The 14,996-nt window shown below is 35.1% G+C and overlaps 2 protein-coding genes across 2 annotated transcripts; both read right to left on the bottom strand.

Moving 5' to 3' along the window:
- Nucleotides 1-6,418: 6,418 nt before the first annotated feature.
- Nucleotides 6,419-7,486, bottom strand: LOC130957522 (uncharacterized). Its single transcript, XM_057884374.1, has one exon. The coding sequence runs from the start codon at nucleotides 7,484-7,486 to the stop codon at nucleotides 6,419-6,421; it is 1,068 nt and encodes a 355-aa protein (XP_057740357.1).
- Nucleotides 7,487-10,582: 3,096 nt separating this feature from the next.
- On the bottom strand, nucleotides 10,583-14,713 carry LOC130956172 (probable acetyltransferase TAP2). The gene is made up of 8 exons (XM_057883214.1): nucleotides 14,584-14,713; nucleotides 14,381-14,466; nucleotides 14,188-14,248; nucleotides 12,798-12,981; nucleotides 12,337-12,436; nucleotides 12,101-12,201; nucleotides 11,629-11,722; nucleotides 10,583-10,926 (listed from the first exon to the last, which is right to left on the bottom strand). The coding sequence occupies exons 1-8, from the start codon at nucleotides 14,616-14,618 to the stop codon at nucleotides 10,847-10,849; spliced, it is 741 nt and encodes a 246-aa protein (XP_057739197.1). The 5' UTR covers nucleotides 14,619-14,713; the 3' UTR covers nucleotides 10,583-10,846.
- Between the last annotated feature and the right edge of the window lie 283 nt (nucleotides 14,714-14,996).

The raw sequence follows: 14,996 nt of genomic DNA on the forward strand, positions 1-14,996 counted from the left end.
GAGTTGAGGGTTTAGCTCAAAGCTGCTTGCTTTGATGGGAGGTATACAGATGCTACTCCCATATGCAGCTGTAATGGGGTTAGCATATGACCCCAGAGTCCTCTTGGACTGATTAATTCCACTTGAGTCCATAATGGACAAAAGGGAAATGATAGTGATTGCAAAGAGATAAATTTTGTTTGTTTTTTTTTTTTTGAATTAAACGAAAAATAAAAATAAAAACGAAAAGAAATAAATAAAAAAAGGAATAAAATTTCAAAAATCAAAAAGAAAATAAGATCAAAGCAAATTGAGAACTAAATCAATCAGTTAATTAAAAAGATTTTGAAAATAGCAATTAAAAAGATATGATTGAAAATTTTTATGAAAAAGATTTGATTTTTGAAAAGAGGAAAGAGAAAAACAACAAAAAGACACCAAACTTAAAATTTTTAGAAAATCAAACACTAAATTTTCGAAAATTTTAAAGGAAAAACACAAAGAGGACACCAAACTTAGAATTTTTATGAATCAAAAAGGAACTAAGAACATGCAATTTCGAAAAACCAGAAGAGAAACAAAGGCATGCAATGGACACCAAACTTAAAATATGAGACTAGACTCAACTAAAAGACTCTAAACCAACAAAAATAAAACAGTCCTAATCTAAGCAACAAGATAAGCCGTCAGTTGTCCAAACTCGAACAATCCCCGGCAACGGCGACAAAAACTTGGTGCACGAAATTGCAATAACACTTTTGCAATCCCGCACAACTAACCAGCAAGTGCACTGGGTCGTCCAAGTAATACCTTGCGTGAGCAAGGGTCGATCCCACGGAGATTGTCGGCTTGAAGCAAGCTATGGTTACCTTGTAAATCTTAGTCAGGATATCAGAAATTATCAGGATTGATTGTAAAAAGCAAAAGAACATGAAAAAGGTACTTGTTTTGCGGTAATGGAGAACAGGCTGAGGCTTTGGAGATGCTCCATCTTCCGAATCTCTGCTTTCCTACTGTCATCTTCATCAAACACGCAAGGCTCCTTCCATGGCAAGCTGTATGTAGGGTTTCACCATTGTCAATGGCTACCTCCCATCCTCTCAGTGAAAATACGTCCCTGATGCTCTGTCACAGCATAGGCTAATCATCTGTCGGTTCTCAATCAGGCCGGAATAGAATCCAGTGATTCTTTTGCGTCTGTCACTAACGCCCCGCCTTCAGGAGTTTGAAGCACGTCACAGTCATTCAATCATTGAGTCCTACTCAGAATACCACAGACAAGGTTTAGACCTTCCGGACTCTCTTGAATGCCGCCATCAGTTCTAGCTTATACCACGAAGATTCCGATTAAAGAATCCAAGAGACATCTACTTAATCTAAGGTAGAACAGAGGTGGTTGTCAGGCACATGTTCATAGTTGAGAATGATGATGAGTGTCACGGATCATCACATTCATCCGGGTTAAGAGCAAGTGATATCTTAGAATGGAAACAAGCATGATTGAATAAGAAACAGTAGTAATTGCATTAATCCATCAAGACACAGCAGAGCTCCTCACCCCCAACCATGGGGTTTAGAGACTCATGCCGTGGAAGGTACAAGAAACGTGTAAAAAGTGTTATGAGGTCATAAGGTACCATTTACAATGTCAAAAGATCCTATAAATAGTAGACTAGTATCCTAAGGTTTACAGAAATGAGTAAATGACAGAAAAATCTACTTCCGGGCCCACTTGGTGTGTGCTTGGGCTGAGCATTGAAGCTTTTATGTGTAGAGACGTTTTCTGGAGTTAAACGCCAGCTTTCATGCCAGTTTGGGCGTTTTACTCCAAGTTTTATGCCAGTTCCGGCGTTTAACGCTGGAGTTTCTGATGCTGATTTGCTACGCCGGTTTGGGCCATTAAATCTTGGGCAAAGTATGGACTATCATATATTGCTGGAAAGCCCAGGATGTCTACTTTCCAATGCCATTGAGAGCGCGCCAATTGGGCTTCTGTAGCTCCAGAAAATCCACTTCGAGTGCAGGGAGGTCAGAATCCAACAGCATCTGTAGTCCTTTTCAGTCTCTGGATCAGATTTTTGCTCAGAACCTTTAATTTCAGTCAGAAAATACCTGAAATCACAGAAAAACACACAAACTCATAGTAAAGTCCAGAAAAGTGAATTTTAACTAAAAACTAATAAAATTATACTAATAACTCAACTAAAACTACCAAAAACATACTAAAAACAATGCCAAAAAGCATACAAATTATCCGCTCATCAGTCATTAGGGGGCATCTCTAGAATGTAGAAGTCAATAGAAAATGTCAACCCCTTAATGCTTACCAAAACGTCTTCTGCAATGCCAACCACTGAGATTATGCTAAATTGAATTGGAGAATACATGTTTAGGAATTTAGGCATTATATATTCTTATGTGAAAATATGGATATAGTTGGACACTTGTTCATGCATCTAACACCTTAATCATATGCACTACCTCCTTTATGCATATCAATAAGCAAGCATGTTAATGACACTATCATACCAACATATGATTTCGCACATAAAAAGCTAAAATAGAAAACTAACTTCATGCCAAAATAACAAGCCATATTTACCTTACATAATTTTCTACAATGAAGTCTTAGACTTTTATATGCATTAAAATATTTGCTTTAATCTAAGTTATTCTTTTATGATTATTTTGCAAGAGATTAATTGCAGCTTTCAGGATGAGTTCTTAACAATAAGAATCACCTTAATAATCCAATGTGCTTTTCTTTTTTAAATGAACAATCCGATTTGTTAGTTATCTCTCAAGCAAAACTAAGAAGAAAAATAGACATAAAAATCGTAGGCAGCTTGAAATGTTGATTTTTAAGAGTAGAAATAAGAACAGGACACAACCTCTTTCAATAAGAAAATTAATTCAGTCTAATTGATATCACTGTAAAAATTTTTTATCTTATGTGGCTGAAGTACAAGAGAAAATAAGAAAGACCAGGAAAAACTACTTACTCTTTTCACGAAGACTATTTATAATCTCTTTATCCAAGGTATCAAGAGTAAACCACCATTTTGACATTTTGAAAAATTTTTTACACCATCATTTGATTAAATTTGTCAAATATTTTTTATCTTTCCAAGACTATTTTGTTGGAACTAGAACCTTTTAAGTGACAAAATGTTGATTTATCCAAATATCAATTTCTTATCCTTTAACTTCATGATATTTTTTTTATTCTAGAAGGGAAGGGAAGAAAAAATTTTGAATTAGAAAATGGATTAAGCTTTATATTTTAAAGCCTTCCCTTCTATCACTTTCCCTCCAAAATGTAGATAGTACAAGATGAGTATCATAGGAGCTACTAAACAGTTAACTTGCAATGAATGTTTTCTATATGATATGGGATTTTATCCCCATCAGGAACTCCATAATAACAAGCCAGATCACCCAAAATACAGTAGTAAATGGGTAATAGCATACACATACCAGTAACAAACATCATGCATAACCTCTTTGAGCAGCTAAAATTATTGGTCCTCAGTATCAATGACCAATTTTTTGAAAGTGAACACTCTCATGCCGTCCATTTAAATAGCAACACAAAGGCTTGGAACTACAAGAATATATAAGCATTAATTCCCTTTTTAACAAGAAATCATCAACAGAATATCCAAAAAGTAGCAATATAATACTCACCCCTATTATGTTAAAGATGAGGTAAAGGCTTAAATGTATTAAGTAGCGAAGCTTCTCTTTAGCTCATAAATACAGACCATCAAGAAAGCCCTCCAAACAAAAAACAGTCTTGCTATTTCAATAGACTCCTCAAGTTCAAGGCGATATGTAAAGATTTATTTCCAGGAATCACCAATAATCCTTGCAAGAACAGTAACCATTCTTAAAATGGTGAAATCTATTAGCATCCCTCAAAATAATTTCTCTTCTAGTGACTTTAGCAATCAATTTGATTGCAGAATGGCTATTCTTATTTAGAATTTAAGTATTGTAAACCTTAATATTTTGTGTTATTAGTCATTATAAGACTATAAGTTAATGTTTAAAATGCATAAGACTTTAGACTAATGCATAATATTGTGTTATTTGTATTGATTTAAATATTTGGTGTTATTAGATAATATTAGTATTGATTGTGGTTGCTTTAATTTTAGAGAAGGGTTGGTTCTTGTTATATTTTTCTAAGTGAATTTTACCATGTCAAATAATGGTTGGAATTTTGAAGATTTGGATATTTTTACATGCTAGCTTACAAGAAGGTAATGTTAACGGCCCGATTTTCACCTGATTTTTACCCGATATAATCGTGACTCGAAAATGTATAAATTTTATCAAGTTTAGGGTCGAGTTCGGATCTAACAAATAGGTCCGGTATATATTTCGGATCGAATCTAAATCATATAAAACCCGATTTTATTCCACCCATAAACACCCCTAAGCCATCTAATGTAGCATATAATTTTTATGGAATTCTGTGGCATTCTATTTCTAGCTCAGAGTAGAAGCAACGAGATTAGGATTAACACAAAACGTGCTGTGGAGAAATTAAAGTCATATAAGCAGTCACTATTGGCCTATTGCGAACTGGAATGCTAATTAATTTTGATAGACATCATCATCATTTATTTTTATTGACTAAGAAAAGCATTACTCCACAAGCAGCCTCTTATAGAGTCATTAGATGTTTCTGTCATTCCATCTATGCCTCTATATTAATTAACTATATTGTTTTCAAAATTTTAAAGAGATGGTTGTTTCAAGATTTTTAATTGCAGTAGTAGAAAAGCCTTATTTAGACCGAGAATTGTAAAATTTTTGGAAAAAATGTAGAATAATAAAAATTCAAAATGTAAAATTATTAACTTGAATCAATTCAATTGAGTAATTTTAAATTTTTTAGTTTGCATATACAATCAAATATAAAAAAAGATATATTTGTATCTTTTTATAAGTGTATATAGGGCAATTTACGTTTTTAAATTGTTTCAACTCCAAATTTACGCAAATGCATTGTTTCAAAAATGGTTACGCAATTACGTTGTTTCACTATATTATATAAACCGCTACTGGCAGTAGCGGTTTATAGATGCACAGAAACCGCTAGAGCCAGCAGCGGATTCTGCTAAAAAAATGCAGCATAGAAACCGTGGCAGCCCATCGCGGTTTATGGTTGAGAGAAGTTGGTCATAAACCGCTGCTGCCAGCAGCGGTTTATGTGCGTGGGGATGTGTGCGTAAACCGCTAGAGGCTATAGCAGTTTACGTTAAGTATGCATCACTATATAAACCGCTGAGCCAGCCGCGGATTATGCAATTGGAGGTTGGGAGAGGAAATTCTAGAGAGAGAAAATTCTAGAGAGAGGTCAGAGCAAGTTGAGAGGGAGTCCGAGGTATTTGAGCTGCGACTTCCGGCGGGATATCATGGCAGAAGACAGAAGGAGCATGTACCGATTGAACGGTGTTGCTCATGTTGCCGGTTCCATTGGTGACGAGGTTAGTTAATTATTTTGGTCTTTTTTTAGGCTTAGCAATTTTTTAGCTAGAAAAATGATATGAATGCAAGCATATACGGATTTTATAGATTAGTCCCTTTTAGTTTTAAAAATAGTATGAAGGTTAGAATATAAAGAATTTTTTTTTTGGAATTTTATTGTTTAAGGTTTGTAATACTTTTATAATTGTGGGTGTTATCTAATAAGTTAAGTTTGTTGTCATTTGTGCTATTGTAGTAAATATTTTACAAATTAATTTTGCTAGTTTATTGACTACTTATTTATAGGTTTTAGGGATTAATTTGTTCATCGGTCAAAAATTTGTTGACATTTTTAAGATATGTGTTATTATTAGATAAGGAATTTCGTTATGGATTGGAGAATTTAATTGTATCCTGTATTTATTGTGCTATTTTTTGCAGCCCACTAGGTGTATATACAGTGTGAGACAGCAACAGAATATGCCCCTGCATGATAGGATCATCCCGTATTTAGAGAGAGCTGGATTGTACCATTTGGCCAGATTGGACAGAAAATATGACCAAGACTTAGTATTTTCCCCCTCCACTAGTGCAAACGCAACAGGCAAAATATTTGAATTCCCATCCTGAGCAATCGCCAACAACAACGTCCCTCCATACTTACCATACAAGTGTGTCCATCGATGCTGACGAGTGGCTTACAGTGGCGGAATGCCTCAACACATGGAGGGAATGTCCAAAACATGCGATGAAAGTAGACTCTTTCTTCATCAACCTGGTCACCCACTCTAACCGGGGAGGTCTTCAGCAGAGCAACGAAACCGTCCATGGTTAACGTGACCCCAAGGATCCAGCGGGGCAGATCCGCATATGACTCCTCCCAATCGCCGTAGATCTGTGCTACTGCCTTCTGCTTTGCCAACCACATCTTCCGATAACTTGGCTTGAAACCATATGTTGCCTATGTTGCCTCTTGCAACACCTTAATCGATACCGACGCATCAGCTCTAACCGATGAAAAAATTCTTGCACAAATCACATGATAATCAAGCTGCCTGTGGTCGCTCGAAATCGATGTGGCCATACACGTGTGTGGTCCGTTGTACCTCCTAACTTCCCATGTGCTCTTCCTTTTTCGCATGACTATCCGGATCAACCACGTGCATCCGTTACCGAACTCCTTGCATCTCCCTTGGTATTTTAGACTGTCTGACTCCATAACCCTGTACTTAACTCCACGCCGAATGCTATAATCTTTCATGCTCAGCACAGCTTCCTCCTTACTCTGGAACGATTGGCCAATCTGAAATTCAGTCAAACCTGTCCCATCATGCATACCCTGTCCATCGAATGTTGCCTCAACATTCTGGTGTTGACCGATGGCCTCCAAGTTCAAAGACGACAGGTGCGGAGGGTACTCTTGTGTTGCAGAACCGGAACCTCCATGGGCTGCACCTATTGGTATATCATCTTCACTGTCCCCACCAATATCGAGCGACTCCTCATCGGAATCATCATCACAAAGCGCATTCTCAACTCGATCCGGTCCAACCTCAAACTCAACCTCAGCACGTTCTGGCTCGGGAGGTAGAACTACCGCTGCTACCACAGGCAGTGATGTCGATGCACCGCCCCGTGTGGTCGACTGAGGACCCGGTGCTGATGCCCCAGAGCTATCCACATGATCTTCCAACTTCGCAAACATCTCAGGTATCCTCACCTCTGGAAAACTACGCCTGCAGTGAAACAAGACTTGCAGGTCTTCATCCGACCCAATCACAAAGGTCTCAAACCGCACGCCGGTTGACACAACAGTAATGGGAATCTTGTAAAACAACTTTTTAACCTGCTTCGTACCACAGGTACCGAGCTTCTGTAGTATGCTGAGCTTAATCTCTGCCAATGTACTTGAAGATCGAATAAAAATACTAACCGGTTCTCTATCTGTGAATTTCACACCGTGGCGTTTGCTCTTTTGAATTTTTCCAAAGCAATGGACCAGAGCCACAAAACTATCCTCCCCATCCATTTGTGAATAACACTCTACCTCTCCACATTTGGCCCCTCCATAGTTTATATAGGGAACCCAATGACACAGAATACACGTAAACCGCTATGGCCACCAGCGGTTTACGCACGCATTTCAACAAACATAAACCGCTGCTGGCAGCAGCGGTTTATGAAGAACCAAAAATCAACAGAATTCGCTGCTGGCTCTAGCGGTTTTTGTGCATCTATAAACCGCTACTGCCAGTAGCGGTTTATACAATATAGTGAAACAACGTAATTGCGTAACCATTTTTGAAACAATGCATTTGCGTAAATTTGAGGTTGAAACAATTTAAAAACGTAAATTGCCCGTGTATATAATAATTTATTGACTAGTGACAAATGTTTAAATGGAGTTTAAATCTGTAAAATATTAGTCATGATTTACTAGACCAATAGATATGGTAAAAAAATAATAATAATAATCATTTGCAATTTGTTCTCCCTGTTAAAGTTAAGAACACTTCGGACACAATGCTAATCAATTATTATATCATTCTGAAACGTATATTTTGAATAATAACTTGGACAAGTACACTTAACTTTTTTCCCTGCCAAAACCGGATAGAGAAGGAATTTTCATTTTTCCTATGAATATATAGTGGGACTTTAATCAAATTAGGTTGATCTAGTGATTAATTCACTAGTCTATTTAAGTAATTGTTGGAGATTTGAATATCGTCTTGTGCATGTAACAATCTATTGGCCAACGACAAACCTTTAAATAGAACTCCAATCCGCGATGAATTAATTTTTGACTTATCAGGTTAAAGGATACCATAGAAAACCAAAAAAATATAGTGTAGCTTTTGGACCACAAGTTGAGAAAAGCATGGGAAAAATGAAAAATTTCATGGGAAAAAAAACAATGATATTTTGAATCCAAAATTTCATCCATACTAACATATAAGAGAGAGGACCAAATTTGATAAATCGGACACTTATTCTATTAACTCATATGTACAGGTTTTGCAGGTTGAGATGGTGCCAGAAGATATTTCAACTTTTCAAATTACCACTTTACTAGCTCTATTTGGAGGGGCTTGGTACCAAAATGATAATATGTGTGTTTTATATAAAAACTAAAAAGGAGATTGAGAATGATTACCACTTGTTTATTGGTTGTGAGTTTACTTGACAGGTGTGATGTGCTTGGTTGTTCGCCTATGATAAACCATGGTCTATTTCAGAAACTATTAAGCAACATTTTGAGAATTGAACAAGTACACTTGTCAGAAAGGAAGAACGTAACAGGTGATTGGTTGATTTTTTTGTTATCTTTTAGAGTACTTGGCTGAGAAGGAATGACAGAATCTTCAAAAATCAAGAAGCAAGTATTGCAGAAATAATTAACAAGTCAATTAGGAATTACAAAGAGTAGGAGCTACACAGAGTGAAGTGATATTTGATTATTTTTAGTTGTTGATAGCAATATCGGAGATAACTAAGAATTACTTGTAGTTTTCTTGTGTTGTACGCTTTACTGTTATTGCACTTTATTGTGTTGAGCTTTCGATTAAAAAAAATTTCATCCAACAATAAAAAATATTATTTGATTATACATTATGCATAAAAAATGGAGGGAAACGGTTAGTTTGGTATTGGTATGAATGTAAAATAGAGTAGAGGGTGAATTTTCATAGATAATATTTCTATATAACGAAATGACAAACAGATTTTTTTTTTTAGAAACTGCATAACTCAATAATCAAAATTAAACATATAAATTCTTAATCATTAAAAGGATCACACAATTCTTTTGTTGAGTTAAAAAAATCCTATATAAGTATTTATCCGTCCACACAAAAAAAAATTTAGGAATACTACACATTCATGTAACCATGTAACCAAGTTGGCCCAACACTAAAAAAATCCAATATCATTAAATGAAATGTGAAATACACGCGCCCAACACACACGAAATCACTCTTGTCCAATGCTTCTTCTCTTCTTCTTCTCTTTTCCATCACGCTTCTTCTTCTCACGCTCGTTTACGCACGGAGTGTCTTCTTCTTCTTCGCGTTCCTCCTCCTCCTTCTCCTCCTTCTTTTTCGCGTTCCTTCTTCTTTACGTATTTTCTCCTTATCGCCATTCTTTTGTTATTGTTGTTGCTGTATTTTTTTATCTTTTCCTCCTTCTCTCTAGTGAAGAAGCAGTAGAAGGTGAGGAAGAAGAGTTTTGAATAGTGCATAATGAACCGAACATAGTACTCATGGTGAAACAATTGTATAGTACTGAGTGAATGAAACATAATTCATTATATAAAATCAAATTCAAACAGTTTTCTGCAGAATGAACCGAACACAGTACTCATGGTGAACCGAACACAATACTCATGGTGAAACAATTGTATAGTACTGAGTGAACGAAACATAATCCATTATATAAAATCAAATTCAAACTGCTTTTTGTAGAATGAACAGAATATAGTACTCATGGTGAACCGAACGCAATACTCATGGTAAAACAATTGTATAGTATTGAGTGAACGAAACACAATCCATTATATAAAATCAAATTAAAATAACTCTGCCTACAATTTACATATTATCAATTCAATTCAATTCAATTCAGTACACCTCCGTCCATTTAATTCAATTTGATTCAAAATTGAATAATCCAAACTTTGTCAGTTTGATTCGTTTCAGAAGAGTAATCCAAATCGCTCTCCATTCAACTGATTTAAAGTTGAGTCATTCATTGTTTCGATTCGAAAGTGCATATCGAAAAAGAAAACAAAGAAGAATAGGAAGAAGATAAATGCAACGTAACCAAATAGAAATAAGAAAACGAGAAGATGACCGCGACCAGAAGAGAACGACGAAGGCAATGCAAATCAATAAGGAAGAACGCGAGCAGAGAAGAATAAGAAGGAGGTTTACGTTACAGCAAAAGGTTTATATTAAGCAAAGCTTTACATTGCAACACCTTATATATAGCGCGTGTATGACAAACGAGTGAGGGGGTGGGAGGACGTGCATGTGGAGAAAATTACTTGGTTAACAGTTTTGCATGATGCAAAGCTTTTCCGAAAAAAATTATACATAACATTTGATTAATGAAATTTTCACCCCCTTTTACTCCCAAACCAAATACTAATAGGCACCAAGAGATAACCAACATTGTCACATTTTTTTTTCAAGTACAAAGTAAATACTCAAGTTTTTATATGTGAATCTAATTCTTTAATCAAATAATTTGGATATAAAAAGGAAAAATACTAGCGCCTAACGCAATAATAATAATTACAAATTGATGTCAATTCTGTGTAATTTCATATTATAAAATCAAGATATAAACTTGCATAAACATTGGTTGCAAAGTTAATCAATGGTTGCAATTAGTAATTTGGGTACCAAAACATGCCTTTTATGCCTTCAGGGTCAGCTTCAAAACCTAAATTCCGGTAGAAATCCACAACTGCATTCAACATACAAAAGAAAATGTGAAACTCCAAGCATGAAATGAAACCCTAACCTTCCAATCAAATGTTGTACTAAAGGAATAGCAGAATGTTCATAGTGTGCCAGCCATCAACAAGAAGCGATGATAGTCGGATCGAAGAACACGTTTAACGAAGTAACATGCCCAATGATACTCCTAACCGAGGATATTCCTAACATGCCCCTTAAATATTTTAGGGTAAATTCCTAAATTTACTACGAATTCTCCTAAGGTTAAGTTTATGACACTCAATATACTCACATGCAGTTATCTTCATGTGAAGTTATTAATTAAGAACCGTTAGATAATTTGACATGTTTGACTAAATTGTTATCTAACGATCTCAACTAACAACTTCACATAAAGACAACTGTATGTGAGTTTCCACCTTCTTACCTTATATTTTATAAAACATGATGTTGATTTCTCTTATAAACATAAGGCTCACCTTCCCATAGGAAAAGGCAATGACTCAATGTAGGCATGAAAAATTAAGGCCTGTCGCGTGTAATATTACCTAACTTCAAGAAGGTCAGTGTAATTTACCCTAAGGCCAAACTATCGAAATGATAGCGCAAGCACACAAAATATCTAAGCACTAATGACATAGCAGTCAAGTTCTATTATATCGGACATTGTCGATGATAATAAGCGTAAACTTTGCGAATGTTGTTATACCTTTACTATCTGCAAACAGAGTTATATTGCCGATGTCCCTTTGCAAAAGAGCTCGAATCAGTTTCTCTACAAGAGCTTTACCAAGACCTTGGCCCTATACAAGTTACAACGACATCAATAACCAGTACTTCAGCTAACGCAGCCGGAATTCATGCTTACATGAGGCACTCAAGCACAAAAATGATTTGACAGAAATGCCTGAATTTGACACCACTTTATATGCATACAAGCTTAGCTTCCTCTGAATTCAGGTGCATTTATTTTACCCAACATACTTTCAAGCAAACAACAGAATATAAGTTGCTCAAAAAGCATGATAAAGGTTATTGCTTATTGGAATTGTTCTTTCTTTGCCTTAAAAATTATAGCTTAATTTTTGTTATAAATTCAAATAGAGTTATAGACTCCAAATATAAACTCTTTCGGTAAGCAGAACCAAAATTGAAGTTAATGTTTAGTTGACAGAAAATACCTGGTAACCAGGATCAACTAGGACATCCCAAATTGTGGCATTGAAGGCATGGTCTGAAGTAGCACGAGCCATGCCGATTAATCTCTTTTGTTCATTCCCCTCTGTGAAATAACTTCGCCAAGTACACCAAAATGTTCATCAAATAGGTTTGGATAACCACAGGCACAAAGAAAAAACATAACAACTGAATAGTCAACGTAAACGCAGGACACAGCAAGGAATCTTATTATTTTTACCTGACCCTGGAGACTTTCTTACAGAATGCAATGACGCTACAATATAGCTATTTTTTAAAGCAGCAGCTAATTTCGACAATGGCCTCCGTGGCCACCCTACCTGTTAAAGAGATTAACCACTCGTCATATGAGTGCGGGTTTGTTTATTGAGAAAAAAAGAAAAAAATAAAAGGGCCAATTCAGTACTGAAATTTTGGATTTAAGTAAACTATTTCCATGAATGATGTAAATAGGTAAACGAGTTCTTTATGTTGTTAATTGTAAAGGAAACTAGAATATTGAACAAGAAATTAATTATTGTTATCAGTCCAAAGATGTAATAAAGGAAGTTCTTGATGATTTTCATCAATTCTTCAGATAAGATTTAGATGAATTCCAAGGCTAGCATATGCATTATTACACCAAACAAACACGATAATAGAAACATTAATGCACGACATAAAGACGCATTAGATACACACCTTGTCACAGAGAGCTTGAAGGTCATAAACATCAATATCTCCACCTGAAGAAAATATTATTTGCTCAATTGTTCCATCAGGTTCAGTCTTTTCAACAAGGACAAACTCTTGAGGCAAAGGTTCTTCATCTTCTTCATCTACGTTGGGTGGATCAACAACTTGTGTAGTGTTGTTCTTAATCAACCTGAGAAGGAGAACAAGCAAAGGAACTTTCAAGATAAGAGATACACTATTGGTCAATATATCATATGTAATTGATAGGAGGTTAAATTATTCAAGAAGCTCATATAGTTTCATTCAATCTTCAATTAGATCCTAATAGTTTAAGACTTTGCAATCAAATCCATATATTGTATACAAATTTCAATAAGGTCCGGATTCTATCCAGAGACAGATACACCGAAACAGAGAAAGAGAAAGGAAAATAAGAGACAAAGACTTAAAAGAATAGTATTAGTATTCTGTTTGGAATTAACAACAGACGGAGACAAAAACACAAGTTATATATTTGTATCTTGTTTGGATAGATGATGATGAGCATGAAATGCATGACAAAAGACCCTATAGACACGTTTTTCAGTCAAATCTCTCTAATTTATATATTTTGTGATGAAGGCCCTATACTGTACAAAACTTCTCTTTTAATTTAGTCATGATGAGGAGGGAGACCGAGATCATGTGAAGATTTGGGGATGAAGAACAAGGCTTTATATATGCGAGGGAGCGAGGAGAGTTAGTTAGGTCATTTTGTTCAGAAAGGAATGTAAGGATGAAGGGTCTCTATACTACCCAGGACAATTTACGTATCGTTTCTTCTATTTTCTGCTATTTCATATTGTAATGCACACCAATTTCCGGTTTCTGAGGTTGAATTCCACCCCAGAACCTCAGATTCCACAATACATTCAGAACTGCTATAAATTCTTTGTTCTGTACAAAACATTCCTTATACAGAAGGCTGTCTTGGCATTCAGTCTTATAAAGCATTACTAGGGAACACAAAAAGATTACACTAATCAAAGCAAAAATTTCTATACAACAAAACTCGTCGAAAGTGTACCTACCAGAGCTACAAAATCGAATGACAACCGGCAAATATAACTAAATAAGAACCACCCCTGCAAATTGAAGGAAAAAGTAACTACTCCAACATGTTAATTACCAAACTAAGGCTTCCAGATTTAAATTGTGATCTGCTTACATGACAGCAATTGCGAATCATATGAGCCATGTTTTCTCACAATCACAATGCAAACCGCAATACAAGCCACAACGTAGCCATGTTTCCATTGAATATCCAATAGATTTTGTGCAATCCAAGACTAATAAATACAATGTCCAAACATAATGCCATTTTCTATCCCATTTTTTCAATCAAATTGCAACATACCCAGATTTAATTGACTCCCAAAATCCAGCCTTGAGCTGAAAAGTCTTCAACTTTCTGGTTTCTGCATCAAAAACACAAAACACACAACATAACCCACAAATTAAAAATCAAAACTTGACAAACAAAAAATGATGGCATAATAATAATAATCATAATACCCACATGAAGCAAGAGAGTGAGAATAAGAGAGAACCTGTAGCAGAAAAGGAGTAACTAAGATTGGAGGGAATCAATAACTGTGTTTTCTGAATAAACAGTGGGCAATTTGCAACAGAGAACCTACAACAACAAGAGCAACTAACTAACTAACTAACTAAACGGAAAGAAAAAAGAAAAAAAATTGGACAACAATTAAGGTTGAGAGAAGAACAAAAAAAAAAAAAGAAGAAAACTTACGAGGAAGGAAGAGGAGTGAGGTTGAGGGTTAGCATTGTTTTGAGCCACCCAACCCAAGACAACCCATAAACTAATTAAGGATTATTACTCAACGATATGGAAACCATATCATATTATCATCATAATATCATTATTCATAGCCATATTTCATACGATGCATCTATTTATCTGCTCGCTTGGCTTTTTTATTTTTATTTTTATCTTTTTTTTTCCTCTCTTTTTTTCTTTTCTTTTTCATTTTTATTTAAAGGACTTTATACATAAATAAATTAAAAAAAATTACCTGTTTCCTCTAAACTAAAATGAAATATTAAAATATTTTAGAATTTGTTTGGATGAATTTTTTAATAAAAATTTAAATTATCTTTTTAAAAAAAATAATTTTATATTTAGATATCTTATGTAAAAATATT

The sequence above is a fragment of the Arachis stenosperma genome, chromosome 10 (assembly GCF_014773155.1).
Source record: "Arachis stenosperma cultivar V10309 chromosome 10, arast.V10309.gnm1.PFL2, whole genome shotgun sequence".
Lineage (NCBI taxonomy): Eukaryota > Viridiplantae > Streptophyta > Magnoliopsida > Fabales > Fabaceae > Arachis > Arachis stenosperma.

Bases quoted from the DNA above. Each gene is read 5' to 3' on its own strand.
- LOC130957522 (XM_057884374.1), bottom strand. From the start codon at position 7,486: ATGGATGGGGAGGATAGTTTTGTGGCTCTGGTCCATTGCTTTGGAAAA.
- LOC130956172 (XM_057883214.1), bottom strand. From the start codon at position 14,618: ATGCTAACCCTCAACCTCACTCCTCTTCCTTCCTC. The intron at 12,202-12,336 runs GTAAAAATAATA...GTTATTTCACAG, and splicing joins AAGAAAGTCTCCAGGGTCAG to AGGGGAATGAACAAAAGAGA. The intron at 11,723-12,100 runs GTATTTTCTGTC...TAACTTGTATAG, and splicing joins TAGTTGATCCTGGTTACCAG to GGCCAAGGTCTTGGTAAAGC.